Source organism: Mus caroli, unplaced genomic scaffold (assembly GCF_978045245.1).
Source record: "Mus caroli unplaced genomic scaffold, Mus_caroli_1 scaffold_10, whole genome shotgun sequence".
Lineage (NCBI taxonomy): Eukaryota > Metazoa > Chordata > Mammalia > Rodentia > Muridae > Mus > Mus caroli.
In genome coordinates this window covers 113,938,981-113,958,292 of record NW_028227265.1, presented here as the reverse complement: position 1 = coordinate 113,958,292, position 19,312 = coordinate 113,938,981, and the positions used below count along the sequence as shown (strand labels likewise).

Sequence of the window (19,312 nt, the reverse complement as noted above, 5' to 3'; positions counted from 1 at the left end):
AGGCAGGTAGATCTCTTTGAGCTCCAGGCCAATATGATCTGTATAGTGAGTTGCAAGTTGCCTCTGGCTACAATGTGAGACCTGTCTCAAAATCAAGGCAAAAAGACCCCAAAACAAAACAAAAAACAACAAAAAACAAACAAACAAACAAACAAACAACCCAAGGCTAGAGAGAAGGCTCAGTAGTTACATGTTTTTCCAGAGGACTGGAGTTCAATTCCTGGAATGTATGTCAGGCAGGTCACGACCAGCTTTAAATCCAACTCCAAGGAGATATGATGGTTCTGGCCTCCTTGGGTAACTCATGTGCACATACCCACACAGACACTTAATTAACAACGATAAAACAAACCGCACTAATAGCAGAAAGCCTCACATTTATCCAGCACTCTATGAGTAACTGAAAATCCTTCCTATGAGACTTCTACAGTTCAGAAATGCATAACATTAGTGCCCCATCTAGTGGCCAAGGGAAAAATGTTTCAAGGCAGCCCTGACAACAGACCCAGCTCTAGCTACTTCAGAGCCCAGGGAGGTGGCACTTGGACTTTAATTTTTGTTGTTTGTTCGTCAACACGGTCTTATTCTGTATCTTATGCTAACCCAGAAGTCACAGTAATTCTCCTGCCTTAGCCTCCCAAGGACAGGGATTACATGAGCCACTCTTTGATTTGTATTTAACAACTAGAACACATCTATCCCCCCACCCCCATTCTAGCTCCTTAACTAACTACCCAAGGTAGGAGAAACTTGAGCAGTAAAGGACTCTAGAATAGGGCATTTCCTGAATCGTGCAGCACAAAGGAGTCACCTTGCTATTTCAGAAAACTAAGAGAAATCTAAATAAAAACAGTGAAGAATATAATATAGTAAGGCATGAGAAATCATTTGAGTGCTGGTTCCTGGACAGCCTGGCAGGAATGTAGCAGTCCTGGGCAGGAGGCTGACCACTGGACACTAGGAGAGGAAGTGTCAGCGTTACACTCCTGAGGCATCCTGTGTAAAACTAAACATGGCCTAGAACAGACGTGCATGATCTAACTGGCCACTGTCACACTTTCTGTCATGAAGCTTTTCTCCGCTAAGATTCCTCAGTGTTAATCCTTTATCCTGCTCTGTTTTGATGAGCTTCTGCCAGTGGCTGACTTACGGCAGGAATTCAGCTAGCCCAGAAGAGTCAACTGAGAATTCAAGGCTAAAACTTCTACCCCACTCACACATTCCCCAACTGTGAACACTGAAGATTCAACCCCATATAAGCCAGCAAGGCGGGGTGACAAGCTTTCACATCTTATAAATACATACAGAGAAGCAGTGCCTCTGCAGAGGGTATGGGGCTTCAGGCCAACACCCTGTGCAGCTCTTCTACTTAGTTGTTCCTGACAGGCACCAGACTAGAGGAGTGAGGACAGCAACCTAATATACCTGGAGAGGTGAGGAGCCCTAAAAGGCCAGGGGAGGGGAGAAGTTCTTCCTCGAATACTGTGAGCTTTTCCAACAAACCATCAACTCAAGGAGGGAGTAATAGAAGCCCAGTTTACAGCTGATGGAACGGAAGTGCAGAGGCCTGGACTTAAGACTGCCATCTCAAGTCAAGGCAGACCTGAAGGACTGAGTTCCTACCTGTGGAATCTGAGCCAAAGCCCAGTGTCACAACTGAGTCATCCTGCTTGTGCCAAGCGAGCTGAAGACTTTCCCAGTGAGGACAGGACCACACACATCTGAGGTCAGAAATATTATAAACACTGATAGTTCAACTGTGTTTTCCAAAATATAAATTCTTCATTCTTTGTGCCCTAACCCAATTCCTTCTTAGCCTGACTTCCAGACCCAGGAACACTCAACTTTATTTCTCCTCCACCTGTTTACCAAGGCTCACTGCTAGTATGTAACTTTATTTAACCCCCAGTACAGATGGCTCCCATATCTTGGTTGCCAATCTCCCCCTGAATTTGTCTACCCACTCACCTGCCTGTCACCTCCACTGAGCATTGTCTAAGGAAATATCCAAAATAGGATTTGGCACATTTCAGTAGAGTCCTGACTCTGATGTGTATCATTTCAGCTTCCACCCCCCAGGTCTCTAAAGCCTTCTTCAACTTAGCCAACAGCCAAAACCATCTTTCTGGTTCTGGGTTCAATTTCCAGCCTAGGTCAGACAATGAACCATAGCCTTTCTCAGCAACCCATGTAAATAGAAAATTATACATATACATGCACACATGACTTTTTAAAATCCTGAACTAGTCAGTCATTACTACATCACTACCATTCTGATCTGGTCTGAACATCCAACAGCTCACTGTCACCACCAGCTTCCGCCCTAACCTCAGTTTCCAGCACAATTCATTTGTGGTAAATATTAATATCAATTGGGCATTTCTACTCCACCTCGGATCATTTAGTTCTCAAATAAAAGGCATAAAACTTTTATATTTATAATAAGTCTTAACAGTGTTAGAGCTGGGCAGATATCTACTCTCTAAGCTATTAGTATCTACTTGCCTATTAATAATCCCAAGTTATAACTTGCCCTGTTCTGCTTGGGCTGCTCTGACTCAGACTGGCTAGCCCTTATGGACAATTCTCGCCCATGGTATCTTGCTCTCTCTTCTCTTCTCTGTTCCTCAAGCATCCTCCTAGTAGTCCTACCTCAAGACTCCAAGTTTGAGACCAAAGCCCCGAGTACCTCTCTTCTGCTCAGGTATAAGCTGTAGGCATCTTTACTCAACCAATAGTTTTAAATCAAGGAACAAGGTTTGCACAAAAGCTGGTAAACCTGAGGATTCACTCGTAGAAGACCCAGACCTTCAGTGCAGAATTTAGCATTACAATACATAGCAACGGGCCAAACCTCAACATGGGTCTACTTCACCCACACAAGTCTCCACACTATGTACCCTGACCTAACGACCTTAACTCCCACCTAAGTTTCCCTTTGATGGATGGATTGCATCCTCAAAAATCTAAAAACTTATATTCCTAACTACCTAAACCTCAAAGTGACTGCATTTGGAGATAGGATATTTAAGAAGTGACATGACCATTTAAGGGGAAATGAGGACAAAGACACAACAGAGGGAATATCAAGAGAGCATAGGCACGTTCAAGCCAATGATGCATGAAAAGAAACTTCCATAGCTATGATAAAATAAGTTCTGCACAGCAAGTCTACGGAATGTTGTTAACAGCAACAGGCACTACCATACACAGTGCTGTCACGGTCTCCATGGCGACTACTTACTTTTCAACCCAGAGGATGGAAACCAGCTTTGCCCCCGTCTTCTGGGCTTTGTCCCAGGTGCTCTGATATCCATCTTTGAAGATCACATGGGTCACTTGCTTGTTCAAGGTTTTTGAAACCTGTGGACAAAATGAAAAGAACAAAATACTTACTGTTATTTACCTATAATTTCTTCAATAAAGTTATTTAAAAGATGACCATTCAAAATCTGTCAAAATGAAATGATCGAAAACCTTACACCAGAATTTCACTTCTTGGAATACACCAGAAAAATACTGTGGTGAATGTGGAAAGATGCTTGAAAAAACACACCCGCTTCTGCATAGTGTGGTGGTATACAACTTTAATTCCAGCACCCAGTCCTCAGGAAGCAGGAGCCGGAGAATCTTCATGAGTCTGAGGTCAGCCTGGTCTACATGGTGAGTTCCAGGACAGCTAGAACTACACGGTGAGAGCCTGTTTCAACCTCTCCCTACCAAATACAGCTGCTGCAGTTAGAACGGGGATTAGTGTTCATGTAACCCCTACCCCCTCTCCTCATAAAGCTTGTGCTCCAGTCACCTTTGCTCCCCACAATAAAGCTGCCAAGCATAGAACTGAGTCAGGGTTCCTCCAGTACAAAGGGAATGGAGAGAGCAAACAGGGAGGAGCACCCCGAGGATAACAAAGGAATTGACAGGAGGAGCTGCCACCTATCTACAGACGGAACACTCATAAAAATAAATAAAACCTTAAAAAACAATTTTTTTTTAAACTTCTTATGTTGGGTTGAGGCCATAGCTCAGTTGGTAGACTGTTTGCCTAGCACACACAAAGTACTGGGCTTTATTCTCAGCACCATAAAAAACCACAGATATGGTTGTAAGTACCTGTAATCTTAGTGCTTTGGTAAGAACAGTAGGATCATACATTCAAGGCTATCTTCTTATACACAGCCAGCTCTAGACCAGCTTAAGTACATAAGACCCTGTCTCATTAGGTAAATAAATAACCCTCTACATTAAAAAAAGACAATATAATTCAGAGGAAAGAAACATCAAAGAGAACACATATCTAACTACAGTTAAAAACAGTATTTTGAGATGACATGTTTATGTGATGTGGTGGTCTGAATAGGTTTGGCCCTCATAGACTCCTGTATTTGAATGCTTGGGCCATAGAAAAGGCACTATTAGGAGGTGTGACCTTACTGGAGGAGGCATAGCTTTGTTAGAGGAAGTGTGTCACAGTGGAGGCAGGTCTTTGAGGTCTTATATGTATGCTCATGTTTGACCAGTGTGGTCCAGACACTCCTCCTAGTTGCCTGAGGATCAAGATGTAGAACTCTTGAGCTCCAGGCCACCTTGGGTGTGAACTGGGCAGTTGGTTTCATGGTCCTCAGAAGACTCTCCACGCACCAGGTACCCTAACATGCCCAGGATACTAGGATCACTGGTGAGTGGAACACAACACCTGTTCTAATACAACTGGGAGTGCCTGGGGCCAGCAGGAGCAGGGACACAGGAGCCCCGCCCTATCATCAGCTCAGGTTCCTTCTGGTCAGCGCTGGTCTACCTTGGTTTCGAACACAGTGGAAAGCCACAAGGCCCCCAGATAAGGTACCACTTCCAGGTGCTCTAACACTCCCAGGATCTTAGGATTTTAGGATCCTAGGACCCCAGGAGCTTGGTCACACCAGGATCTCAGGGTCTCAGAGGAAGCTTGACTGCCAAGTACTCTGACAAACCCAAAATTTCAGGTTCACATAATCCTGGAATCACAGGATTACAGAGAAAGCTGGACTCTGAGAAGTTCAGACTCAACCGGGATTACAGGAAGGACAGGCTCCAATCAGATATATTGAGGGCAGCGAGCACTTGAGATAATCAGATGGCAGGAGGCAAGCATAAGAACAGAATCAACAGAAACCAAGGGTACTTGGCATCATCAGAACCGAACTCTCCTACCATAGCAAGTGCTGGATACACCATCACACACAAAAAGCAAGATATGGATCTAAAGTCATTTCTCATGATGACGATGGAGGAATATAAGAAGGAAATAAATAGCCGGGCAGTGGTGGCGTACACCTTTGATCCCAGCAGTTGGGAGGCAGAGGCGGCGGATTTCTCAGTTCGAGGCCAGCCTGGTCTACAGAGTGAGTTCCAGAACAGCCAGGGCTACACAGAGAAACCTTGTCTCAAAAAAAAAAAAAAAAAGAGAAAAGAAAAAGAAAAAAGAAAAAGAAAGAAATAACTCCCTTAAAGAAATACAAGAGAACTCATCCAAATAGGTGAAAGAATTGAACAAAACCATCTAGGATCTAAAAATGGAAGTAGAAACAATAAAGAAATCACAAAGGGAGACCACTCTGGAAATAGAAAACCTAGGAAATAAGTCAGGGGCCATTGATGCAAGCATAACCAACAGAATATAAGAGATAGAAGAGAGAATCTCAGGTGCAGAAGATACCATAGAAAACATGGACACAACAGTCAAAGAAAATGTGAAATGCAAAAAGATCCTAACCCAAAACATCCAGGAAATCCAGGACACAATGAGAAAACCAAACCTAAGGATAATAGGATAATAGAATAATAGGACGATTTCCAACTTAAAGGGTCAGTAAATATCTTCAACAAAATTATAGAAGAAAACTTCCCTAACCTAAAGGAAGAGATGCCCATAAGCATAGAAGAAGCCCACAGAACTCCAAATAGTTTGGACCAGAAAAGAAATTCCTCTGGTCACATAATAATTGTCTTAGTCAGGGTTTCTATTCCTGCACAAACATCATGACCAAGAAGCAAGTTGGGGAGGAAAGGGTTTATTTGGCTTACACTTCCATGCTGCTGTTCATCATCAAAGAAGTCAGGATTGGAACTCAAGCAGGTCAGGAAGCAGGAGCTGATGCTGAGGCCATGGAGGGATGTTCTTTATTGGCTTGCCTCCCCTGGCTTGCTCAGCCTGCTCTCTTATAGAACCCAAGACTACCAGCCCAGAGATGGTACCACCCACACGGGGCCTTTCCCCCCTGATCACTAATTGAGAAAATGCCTTACAGTTGGATCTCATGGAGGCATTTCCTCAACTGAAGCTCCTTTCTCTGTGATAACTCCAGCTGTGTCAAGTTGACACAAAAATAGCCAGTACAATAATCAAAACACCAAATGCACTAAACAAAGAAAGAATATTAAAAGCAATAAAAGGAAAAGGTCAAGTAACATATAAAGGCAGACCTATCAGAATTACACCTGACTTCTCTCCAGAGACTATGAAAGCCACAAGATCCTGGGCAGATGTCATACAGACCCTAAGAGAACACAAATGCCAGCCCAGGCTACTATAACCAACAAAACTCTCAATTAACATAGATAGAGAAACCAAGATGTTCCAATTCAAAACCAAATTTATACAGTATCTTTCCACAAATCCAGCCCTTCAAAGGATAATAGATAGAAATCACCAACACAATGAGGGAAACTACCCCTTAGAAAAAGCAAGAAAGTAATCTTCTCTCAATAAACCCAAAAGAAGATAGCCACACAAACATAAAAATAACATCAAAAATAACAGGAAGCAATAATCACTATTCTTTAATATCTCTTAACATCAATGGACTCAATTACCCAATAAAAGGATATAGACTAACAGACTGGTTACATAAACAGAACCCAACTTTTTGCTACATACAGGAAACCCACCTCAGGGACAAAGACAGACACTACCTTAGAGTAAAAGGCTGGAAAACAATTTTCCAAGCAAATGGTCGAAGAAACAAGCTGGAGTAGCCATTCTAATATCGAATAAAAATCGACTTTAAACCTAAAGTTCTCAAAAAAAGATAAGGAGGGACACTTCTTACTCATCAAAGGTAAAATTTACTAAGATGAACTCTCAATTCTGAACATCTGTGCTCCAAATGCAAGGGCATCCACATTCATTAAAGAAACTTTGCTAAAACTCAAAGTACACATTACACCTCATACAATAATAAATAGTGAGAGACTTCAACAACCCACTTTCCAGGACAGATCCTGGAAACAAAAACTAAACAGAGACACAGTGAAACTAACAGAAGTTATGAAACAAATGGATTTAACAGATACCTATTGAACATTTCATCCTAAAACAAAAAGATATACCTTCTTCTCAGCACCTCATGGTACCTCGTCCAAAACTGACCATATAATCGGTTACCAAATAGGCCTCAACAGATATAAAAATATTGAAATAATCCCATGCACCCTATCAGATCACCACAGACTAAGGCTGATCTTCAATAACAACATAAATAATAGAAAGCCCACATGGAGGCTGAACAACACTGTATTCAATGATAACTTGATCTAGGAAGAAATGAAGAAAGAAATTGAAGACTTTTTAAAAAAAGTTTAATGAAAATGAAGTCACACCATACCCAAACTTATGGGACACAATGAAAGCAGTCCTAAGAGGAAAACTCATAGCTCTGAGTGCCTCCAAAAAGAAACTGGAGAGAGCATACTTGATTGAGCATTCTTGACAGCACACCTAAAAGCTCTAGAACAAAAGGAAGCAAATTAACCCAAGAGGAGTAGATGGCAGGAAATAATCAAACTAAGGGCTGAAATCAACCAAGTGGAAACAAAAAGAACTATACAAAGAATCAACCAAACCAGGAGCTGGTTCTTTGAGAAAATCAACTAGATAGATAAACCCTTAGCCAGACTCACTAGAGGACACAGGGACAGTATTCTAATTAACAAAATCAGAAATAAAAAGGGAGATGTAACAACAGAATCTGAGGAAATCGAAAAAATCATCAGATCCTACTACAAAAGCCTATACTCAACAAAACTGGAAAACCTGGATGAAATGGACAACTTCCTAGACAGATACCAGGTACCAAAGTTAAATCAGGTTCAGATTAATCATCCAAACAGTCCCATATCCCCTAAAGAAATAGAAACAACCATTAATAGTCTTCCAACCAAAAGGCCCAGGACTTTAGTGCAGAGTTCTATCAGGCCTTCAAAGAAGTTCTAACTCCAATACTCCTCAAACTATTCCACAAAATAGAAACAGAAGGTACTCTACCCAATTCGTTCTCTGAAGCCACAATTACTCTGATACCTAAACCACACAAAGACCCAACAAAAAAAGAGAAATTCAGACCAACTTCCCTTATGAACATTGACGCAAAAATACTTAATAAAATTCTCGCAAACCAAATCCAAGAACACATCAAAACAATCATTCATCATGATCAAGTAGGCTTCATCCCACATATGCAAGGATGGTTCAATATATGGAAATCCATCGACATAATCCACTATATAAACAAACTCAAAGACAAAAACCACATGATCATCTCATTAGATGCTGAGAAAGCATTTGATAAAAGTCTTGGAAAGATCAGGAATTCAAGGCCCATGCCTAAACATAATAAAAGCAATATACAGCAAACCAGTAGCCAATATCAAACTAAATGGTGAGGAACTTGAAGCAATCCTGCTAAAATCAGGGACTAGACAAGGCTGTCCACTTTCTTCCTACCTATTCAATATAGTACTTGAAGTCCTAGCCAGAGCAATTAGTTAACAAAAGAAGATCAAGGGGATACAAATTGGAAAGGAAGAAGTCAAAATATCACTATTTGCAGATAATATGATAGTATATATAAGTGCCCCTAAAAATTCCACCAGAGAACTCCTAAACCTGATAAACAGCTTCAGTGCAGTAGCTGGATATAAAATTAACTCAAACAAATCAGTGGCCTTTCTCTACACAAAGGATAAACAGGCTGAGAAAGAAATTAGGGAAACAATACCCTTCACAATAGTCATAAATAATATAAAATACCTTGAGTAACTCTAACTAAGGATGTGAAAGATCTGTATGATCAAGTCTCTGAAGAAAGAAATCCAAGATCTCAGAAGATGGAAAGATCTCCCATTCTCATGAATTGGAAGGATTAATATAGTCAAAATGGCCATCTTGCCGAAAGCAATCTCCAGATTCAATGCAATTCCCATCAAAATTCCAACTCAATTCTTAACCAAGTTCGAAAGGGCAATTTTGAAAGGGCAAATTCATCTGGAATAACAAATATCCTAGGATAGCAAAAACTATTCTCAACAATAAAAGAACCTCTGGTGAAATCACCATCCCCGAACTCAAGCTGTACTACAGAGCAATTGTAATAAAAACTGCATGGTACTGGTACAGTGACAGACAGATAGATCAATTTTGAAGACCCAAAAATGAATCCACATACCTATGGTCACTTGATCTTTGACAAAGGAGCTAAAGCCATCCAGTGGAAAGAAGACAGCATCTTCAACAAATGGTGCTGGCTCAACTGGCAGTTAGCATGTAGAAGAATGCGAATTGATTCATTCTTATCTCCTTGTACAAAGCTCAAGTCTAAGTGGATCAAAGAATTCCACATAAAACTAGAGACACTGAAACTTATAGAGGAGAAAAGCCTCGAAGATATGGGCACAGGGGAAAGATTCCAGAACAGAACAGCAATGGCTTGTGCTGTAAGATCAAGAATTGTAACCAGGCATGGTGGCATGGTGGCGCAAGCCTTTAATCCCAGCAGAGGTGGAGACAGAGGCAGGCGGATTTCCGAGTTTGAGGCCAGCCTGGTCTACAAAGTGAGTTCCAGGTCAGCCAGGGCTATACATAGAAACCCTGTCTCAAAAAAACAAAAAACAAACAAACAAACAAAAAAAGAATCGACAAATGGAACCTCATAAAATTGCAAAGCTTCTGTAAGGCAAAGGACACTGTCAATAAGACCAAAAGGAAACCAACAGATTGGGAAAAGATCTTTACTAATCCTAAATCCGATAGGGGGCTAATATCCAATATATATAAAGAACTCAAGAAGTTGGACTGCAGAAAACCAAACAACCCTATTAAAAAATGGGGTACAGAGCTAAACAAAGAATTCTCAACTGAGGAATACCGAATGGCTAAGAAGCACCTAAAAAATGTTAAACATCCTAAATCATCAGGAAATGCAAATCAAAAAAACCCTGAGATTCCACCTCACTTCAGTCAGAATGACTAAGATCAAAAACTCAGGTGACAGCAGATGCTGGCAAGGATGTGGAGAAAGAGGAACACTCCTCCATTGCTTGTGGGATTGCAAGCTGGTACAACCATTCTGGAAATCAGTTTGGCGGTTCCTCAGAAAATTGGACATAGTTCTACCTGAAGATCTAGCAATACCTCTCCTGGACATATACCCAGTAGATGCTCTAACATGTAATAAGGACACATGCTCCACTATGTTCATAGCAGCCTTATTTTTAATAGCCAGAAGCTGCAAAGAACCCAGATGTCCCTCAGCAGAGGAATAGATATAGAAAATGTGGTACATTTACACAATGGAGTACTAAAGACAATGAATTTATGAAATTCTTAAACAAATGGATAGATCTGGAGGATATCATCCTGAGTGAGTTAACCCAGTCACAAAAGAACACACATGATATGCACTCACTGATAAGTGGATATTAGCCCAGAAGCTCAGAATCCTTCTTAGATGGGGGAAAAAATACCCATGGAAGGAGTTACAAAGACAAAGTTTGGAGCAGAGACTGAAGGAACGACCATCCAGAGACTGCCCCACCTGGGGATCTATCCCATAAACGACAACCAAACCCAGACACTACGGCAGATGCCAACAAGAGCTTACTGATAGGAGCCCGATATACCTGTCTCCTGATGGGCTCTGCCAGTGCCTGGCAAATATAGAAGTGGATGCTCACAATCATCCATTGGATGGAGCACAAGGTCCCCAATGAAGGAGCTAGAAAAAGTATCCAAGGAGCTGAAGGGGTCTGAAGCCCCATAGGAGGAACATCAATATGAACTAACCAGTACCCCCAGAGCTCCTTGGAACTAAAGCACCAATCAAAGAAAACACATTGTGGAACTTGTGGCTCTAGATGTATATGTAGCAGAGGATGGCCTAGTTAGTCATCAATGGGAGGAAAGGCCCTAGGTCTCTATGAAGGTTCCTTGCCCCAGAGTAGGGGAATGCCAGGACCAGGAATGGGAGTGGGTGGGTTGAGGAACAGGGGGAGGAAGAAAGGGATAGGGGATTTTCGGAGGGGAAACTAGGAAAGGGATAACATTTGAAACTTAAAGAAAGTATCTAATAAAAAGATTTTTGAAAAAATTTTAAAAAAATGTTGAACTCTTGGCTCCTCCAGTACCAAGTCTGCCTGCATGATGCTGCCCACCATGATAATAATGGACTGAACCTCTGAAACTGAAAGTCAGCCCCAATTAAATGCTTGTCTTTATAACAGTTGCCTTAGTTATGGTGTTTCTTCATAGCAATGAAACCCTAACTAAGACATGTAGTAAGATCAGATATTTCAAAAGGGTCAAGACCCAGCATGGTAGGAGATAGCCTCAGGTTGTCTTCTGACCTCCACATACAAGCCATGGTTCTCTGGCCTTTCAAAAACAGAAGAGTCCGGGAATCTAGTTTAGTGATAGTATACTTGCCTATGTGTGCGTGAGGCCTGGAATCATATCTCTGCACCAAAGGGGTATAAAGCAGATGTGAACTGGTCTCTCTCATGTTTCATTACAGGTTTCAAAGCCCCATAGAGCACCCGTTTCAGACATGCGCAGGTGTTACTTTTGTAAATTGCCTTTCTCAAGACACCAGAAAGAGCCCAGCTGCGCACTGGGGACATTCTCCCCAAGGTGTTCAGCTAAGTTACCAGACAACAGGCAGCACCTGGAAATATCTTTCAGAAAGGTATGGGATACTTACTAGAAGCCTTAGAGGAGGATGTGATAAAATCCCACACTTGGGACTGAGCTGCCACGAACTACGTCTAGACAGAGGCATGAACTATACGTTAGCCCTCCCAAACTCCACTTGGTGTGCCACATGCTTATGTAACAAGGCATGCTGTAGGGTGACTTTCTATACGCAAAGTCCCTGTCTTACCACAGTTTTACTTAGGATTGTTTCATTTTGAGGAGACAGGAAAGTGCTATACAGTTTGTATATATAAAAATGGCATTTTGTTCTGTGGCTGGCTACAAACTGTAGGAGATACAGATCACAACTCATGATGTAAAGAGCAGCAGCAATTCTCTCAGTCAGGCCAAGAGCCTCCCTCCCCCACCCCCCCAGAGTTGTTAAGCTATGACCCTGTGAGTACTAAATAAATACAATTTTAACTTAAGGATTTATTTCTGTTTTTACAGTGAGTATATGGGTCCTGACTCTACTGTAGGTGGCAGGGCGTCCGTGCAGATCCTCTGCTCTCAGGCTTTGACCCGACTTCACGGGGTTAGGGCTAAATAAGGCCAGCACTGCCCTAATACCACCTTACTGCACCCTAATCCCCACCCTGACGTGAGGAGTTATCCTGTCTCTCACTCATCCATTCAGCCTGTCAGGGAGAGTCTCACAAATGGCAGTAAGCAAGCAAAGTGTCTGTGGTGGCTTCCTGCTTGTTAACCTGACTATATCCAGAACTGGAAGGTTCACCAGTGATGCTAATCTGGAGGCTAGGAGATATAAGTTTCTGACCTGGATCTTGGCATGGAGATCTTGAGGCATAGTGGCTTATGAATTCCAGATTAAGACAGGAAGATCTGAGTTCAAGGTCATCTGGGATTAAAGGTTTGGTGGCACACGCCTTTAATCTGTGCCACACATTCTGCTGGAGACCTACATAAGGTCACTGGAAGAAGGAAGATTCACTCTCTTCTTTGCCTGCTTGTCTTGTGGGACTGAACACTGCTAGATCCTTGGACTTGTGTTCACAGCTGGATCTCACGGAGGCATTTCCTCACCCAAAACTCCTTTCTCTGTGATGACTCCAGCTTGTGTCAAGTTGACACACAAAACCAGCCAGTATAGCTTCCTATCAGAGCAGTCTGAGTTCACTATCTCCATTTCTTCCTAAGTCAGGAATCTCAGACTCACCCTGAACCCCTTTGTCCTCTAAAGGGAAAGTGAGCTAGAACAATCGCCTCATAACTGACAAGCCTGAAGCACATCTTACCGTTCCTTAAGGCTCTGCTGTTCTGAATCCACACCTTTTAAATTCTTTCATACTTGCTTTCGATATTCTCCTGACAATTTTTTCCCTTTCTTGTTCCCAGGTTGGTGGTCAGGCCATCACTGGTCCTAACACTCCTCCTCCTTTAGGACTCCTCAGGATCTGAGTAAGGTTCCATCCTCTGCTGACCCCCACATCACAGTCTACAGCTCTGACTGCCTCAAGCTCCAGACATGAGTAATCAAATGCCTATGAGATGTTTCCAATATGCCTAAGGTCATAACCTTCCCTTGGAAACCTGCTCATTCTCCTGCATCTTTACTCTCTTCACTCCGAGTACCAGCCCTCACTGAACCAATGCCAGACTCAAGTCTCCCACTAGACTCCTCCTACACAATGCCTCCAAGACTATCTCCTCTGTAAGCACTGCTGTCCAACTTGTATTTGGTTGGTTTGTTCTGCCTCCTACCACTCACCCACTGCTAAGTCCTTCGTGTTCTAAGGAACAGCTCCCATAACGAGAAAACACCAGGAGGTTATCAGTCATTTTGATATTAATTTCTTACCGTTGCCCCCATATCCTCAAGTTGCTTTGCAAATGTCCTTGAGTAATTCTCTGTCCCTTTGGAAGACCATACTTCAACATAGGCCACAACATCTGAAAATAAGCAAGATGTTAGCAGGAACCACACACTAGGAATTGCACACCCCCTCCCGCAACAGATTCTTCTCTTGTTCTGTTTATTTTAGGGGAAAAAGGTGAAAGTTTCCTATTACGTGAAGATTTCCTATTACGTATCTATTCAAAACATCATCCCTGCTATTTTGGTAGTATTTTAAGTCTTCCTCATCCAGGCTTAATTATCCTGGATTATGCTTTCTGTAAAGAAACAGATATAGTAATCATTCCAGGCTTTCTGGCCCAGACTATCTTCCAATAACACGATTTTATGGCCATAGCATAGTCAAGCTAATACAGTTCGGTTCTAATAAATTTATATGAAGTTGGGTATCTTAGCACATAGTGATTATAAAGTAGAGGCAAGAGGATCAAGAGTTCTACGCCAAAGCCTGTGGTGGTGGTGGTATATCCCTTTAAAACCAGTATTTGGGAGGCAGAGGTAGGCAGATCTCTGAGGCCAGCCTGGTCTACAGACTGAGACAGAGTTTCCAAGTCCAGGAAAGCTAGAGCCACACAGAGAAACTTTGTTACACAAGCAAGCCCCCACCCCCACCCCAGACCCCCAAACCAAATAAAAAAACAGGGGTAAGTCAGCCTCAGCTACATAGCAAGTTGGAGGCAAACTTGCTTTCTAAAAAAAAAAAATAAATAAAAATTTAAATATATATACACATATATGATATAAATATAATAAACACATAGCTATAATAGATATATAAATATATAATATATATTTGTACTTGGAATCCCTCACCCAGGGTCCCATGTTCTGAGCACATGTTGGCACGACAAAAATGCAACAACAAAAAAGGAGAGCTCCACAAGTGTCAGTCAGCTCTACTCAGGTAGGACCCTCCTGAGGTCATCACACTATTACCAAATTCTTACTCTTCCTGATCCCACAACTGCAGAGGCCACAGAGGCAAAGGGCTCCCAGAAAGCTAAGATAGCACCCGATCCTCCCGCCAGCTCTCCAGGGCTCAGCATGCACCGGGGTGGAGTGGGGGGATTGGGGAACACACAGGGGTCGATGAAGGTCACAGGGTGAATGTGTGTGGGGTGTCCACACAGGTGGTCGGGATCCTGAGTGAGGGGACTCCGGGTGTGAGGGGACCTAGGATGTGAGAGGACCTCGGGTCTAAGTTGCCCTGAGATGGGATGGGACCTGGCCTGGGAGCTGATCCCGGCGGCCCAGGCAAGACAGCCAGGCACTGGGAGCCTAGACCCCAGCCCCCTCCCTACTGGGCGTGTCTCCTCACCTTTCAGAAAGGCGCCCCCAACGACTCCCGAGGCCTCCATGACCGGACCAGCTTGAAGCTGCGGGACCGAGCGTGCGCCGGCAGGAAGACAGAGGGGTGCGCATGCGCAAGCCGTGCCCCTTGGGCTCGCCGCGTCAGGCTTAGGGGTGTGTGTGTGTGTGTGTGTGTGTGTGTGTGTGTGTGTGTGTGAGTGCGCAAGGGCTCCGGGTTCCCTTCCCGCGCTGAGAGCGCCCGGCTCAGTGACACACGACAGCCGAGACCTGATCGCTCACGGGCGGCCCGGAAGCTCTCCGGGCGACCTGGCTGGAGTCAGCCCGCCGCACCGCGGCTTCAGGGCGCAGGTCAGCGCCGCGGTCGCTTGTCCCTGCAGGGTCCGCGCGTCCTCGTCACGCAGCGCTCGGTGACCGGGGAGGGGACCCACCCGTGGGCCCTGCCTCAGCCCCGCACCCTAGAGCGCGAGCGGGACTGCTGCAGCCTCCGCGGGCCCTCTGGGTCTTCAAACCTCCCGCCCGCCAGTCTGCGAGGAGGCGGGTCGGACGCGGGCCCGCCTCCCCGCGCAAGGGCTGCCGGGAGAGGGAGGAGGACGGAGACACCTAGGGAGGACAGAAGCCAGGGAGAGTCTGCTCTTCTGTAGATAACAGTCTTCTTTGGTCGCCTTAAGCGCGGAGCGTTCAAAACAAAAACAAAAAAGCCACCCAACTGGTTTGGACAGACAGGTTGTTTTTGTATTTATTTGTTACACGTCTGAGTACTTTGCCTGCGTGTACATATTTGCACCACGTGCGTGCCTGGTGCCAGTGGAGGTCACTAGAGGGCGTCAGATCCAATTACACATGGTTATGTGCCACCATACGGGAGCTGGGGACCAAATTCGGGTCCTCTGCTAGAGCAAATGTCCTTAACCACTGAGCCATCTCTTTAGCCCCTGGTTGGGTGTTTAGAGAGATGGCCTTGGTTTCTAGCTCATAACACTCAGCACTTCTCCCGACTCAGCCTTCCCCAAGAGCTGGGATTACAGACTGGCTTTTTTAAAAAAAGATAATTTATATAGATATACACACACACATATATATATATATATATCTCAAAATTATTTTAAATGTATATATTAAAATATATATCATATATTATATACAAAATATATAATATATATAATTTTAAAAAGCCAAATTCCGAGTGATGAGCTGTTAATGGGAATTCATGAATTGAAGCGTCTTCACTATACCCACAGTGGGAGCTTTCACTAGGCAGTGCAAAGAGAAACTCAAGACAAAATGGCTGCTTAAGGTGCCCAGTAACATACCACAGTGTCTGCTGGCCTCCAGGTTTACGTGGTACCTGTGGCTCCTTTTAGCGTTTCTCAACCCACCTCCTGCTCTAAACTTCTCCAGCTCTTGGGCTTCAGTTCCCCAAGCTTCTCATTCCTATATAACCCCGCCATTTCAGCCTGGTACTTAGTCCTACTTACCCTCTCTCTCCCCCCCTCCCTTCCCCTCCCTCTGCTCCTCCCCCTTTCCCTACCCCACCCTCTGTCCTCTCTTTTGCTTTTCTCTCTTCTCTTCCATCTTTCTTCCCAGTGCCCACTCCTCTTATGGCCTGATCTACCCTGCTGGCCAAGTCCGATAGAGAGCTTTCTCTCCCATCTGTGGACTTTTCCCGATGCCTCAGGCTGAACTCTCCCTCCTATCTAAATAACCCTCCCCTCAGCTGTATGCTCTCACTTTATACAGGCAGTAAGAACAGGACTTGGATTCCTGAGAAGGGAACACAGAATCAGAACCATGGCTTGGTTCTCAGACTTCCTTATTTGGCTATCTTAGGTGAACGGGCATCTTATCTCCTCTTACTGTTGGGACCTTTTGGGTTCTCTAACCTTTCACTTAGATTACCTGCCACTCAGCATAACTGACTCCACTTTGGTTTGATCAGCTTTGCTGGATGGACATGGTGTGCAAACTTAGTCCAAAGCAAGGGCCTCCCAGAATCTTTTGTTGAATCACTACTAATAGGTTTTTCTGTGCCAGGAAAAAAAAAAAAAAGCCAATTCAAACCAAATTAAGAAGTTAAAAAAAAAAATGCAGGTTTATTTGGGAATGAGCTCCTGGGAAAGTTCACTAGGCTCAGGACAAGACAAGAAAATGTCAAAGACAGACTATGGCTGGAGAAGGTTTTTTAATAGATTGTAGGTGAAAGAAAATGACATGTCTGCCATACGCTTATGCCCTGATATGGTCATCTAGGGTAAGGGGCTTGGGTGGCTGGTGACTTCTGGTGAGGTAGGGGGGATTAGGACAGCTGTCAGGAATGTGGGACTAGGTTTTTGCCACCTTTTTTTATTCTGAGGCTTTCCGAATGGTCCATTGTTGGAGAGGAAGAGAAAACTGGAATTTATGGATCATGTCAGGGAGGGGAGGAAGCCAGGGACTCCAGTCAAACAGTTTCTCCCTCTGCACACACTCTCTCCCCCAGAGAACGTGAGCTTCACTTTCAGCATCATTTTAACAGTTTGCTATGCCATCCTCAGTAACTCTTGGTGAGCCTGAGCCAACAAGAAAGAGTGCTGACCTAGTCGGCTAGCCCTATATGGGCAAACTTGTAATCACATTTGAAAAATGGGCTTTTAGTCAACTGAAAAATGGCAGTATATAGGATAGATCAGAGAGAATGAAGGACATGTGGCAGACATTGTAAATCTCCATGAATGGCTCATGGGGATATTTTCCCCTATTTATGTGTTTTCCCTATGTCTTAGTCAGGGTTTCTATTCCTGCACGAAACATCATGACCAAGAAGCAAGTTGGGGAGGAAAGGGTTTATTCAGCGTACACTTCCATACTGCTGTTCATCACCAAAGGAAGTCAGGACTGGAACTCAAGCAGGGCAGGAAGCAGGAACTGATGCAGAGGCCATGGAGGGATGTTACTTACTGGCTTGCTTCCCTTGGCTTGCTCAGCCTGCCCTCTTATAGAACCAAGACTACCAGCCCAGAGATGGCACCACCCACAAGGGGACCTCCCCTTGATCACTAATTGAAAAAAATGCCTTAAGCTGGATCTCGTGGAGGCATTTTCCCAACTGAAGCTCCTTTCTCTGTGATAACTCCAGCCCGTGTCAAGTTGACACAGAACTAGCCAGTACACCCTATAATCCTGAAATGTGTTTTAAAAGGAAAAATTAAGAATAACCTGTCAGAAAGAGAATTAGTAGGCTAAATAATTTTTGGCTGATATGATCCTAATCTCGCTCACAGAGGCTGGAACCAGTCGGATATCTTTCTTTCATAATTATGTACACATCAGTAGCTCGTCTTGATGCTCTGACAGAAATAACAGACAAAAACAACTTAAGGAAGGAGGAGTTTACTTTGGCTCACAGTTCAAGGTGCACAGTCCATTTGGGCATGGAAGCCATGGTGGCAAGCATGTGAGGTAGCTGGTCACACTTTATCTTAGGAGGAAGCAGAGAGACAGAGAGAGAGAGAGAGAGAGAGAGAGAGAGAGAGAGAGAGAGAGAGAGAGAGAGAGAGAGAGAGACTGCTATTCAGCTCTGTTTCTCCTCTCTTTCAGTCTGGCATCCTAGCCTGTGGCCTGATGCTGTCCATATTTAGGGCTGATCCCCATACCTCATAATCTAGATAATTCTTCACAGAAACACCCAGAGATTTGTTTCAACAGTGGCTCTAAACTTTAGCGTGTTGGTAAGATTAAACATCACAGGCCCGGGGATATTCAAGCAAGAATCAAATGGATGAATCAATGTATTCATCAGTCTCTTACTCTGATGAGGGCTGCAGTAATAAAAGACCATAAACTGTGGCTTGTAAACAGTAGAAATTTGTCTCTCAGGTTATATAGGTTGGAAGTCCAAGGACAGGTGCCAACAGACTGGATGTCTGGGCTAGCCTGGTCTCTGTTTTACAGACGATACCTGGTAACTCCAGGAGACCTGTTGCCCTCTACTGGACTCTGTCAGCACTGCATTCACACAAGCACATTCTCAGTGGCACACCCCTTTAATCCCAGCACTTGGGAGGCAGAGGCAGGCGGATTTCTGAGTTCAAGGCCAGCCTGGTCTACAGAGTGAGTTCCAGGACAGCCAGGGCTACACAGAGAAA

General features: G+C 43.8%; 1 protein-coding gene across 4 annotated transcripts in view; it reads right to left on the bottom strand.

Moving 5' to 3' along the window:
• The window catches only part of Mcph1 (microcephalin 1), a 202,087-nt gene extending 186,403 nt beyond the window's left edge, over window positions 1-15,684 (bottom strand). For 2 of the 4 annotated variants that reach the window (XM_085844145.1, XM_085844143.1), the window contains exons 1-3: window positions 15,199-15,683; window positions 13,824-13,915; window positions 3,245-3,363 (exon numbers count right to left, since the gene is read on the bottom strand). In XM_085844145.1, the coding sequence (XP_085700271.1) occupies window positions 3,245-3,363; window positions 13,824-13,915; window positions 15,199-15,238 (251 nt within the window). In that variant the 5' untranslated portion in view covers window positions 15,239-15,683. Of the gene's footprint in view, window positions 1-3,244; window positions 3,364-13,823; window positions 13,916-15,198 lie in introns of all 4 variants that reach the window. The other 2 variants (XR_015048686.1, XM_085844144.1) reach the window with 2 other exon arrangements.
• Between the last annotated feature and the right edge of the window lie 3,628 nt (window positions 15,685-19,312).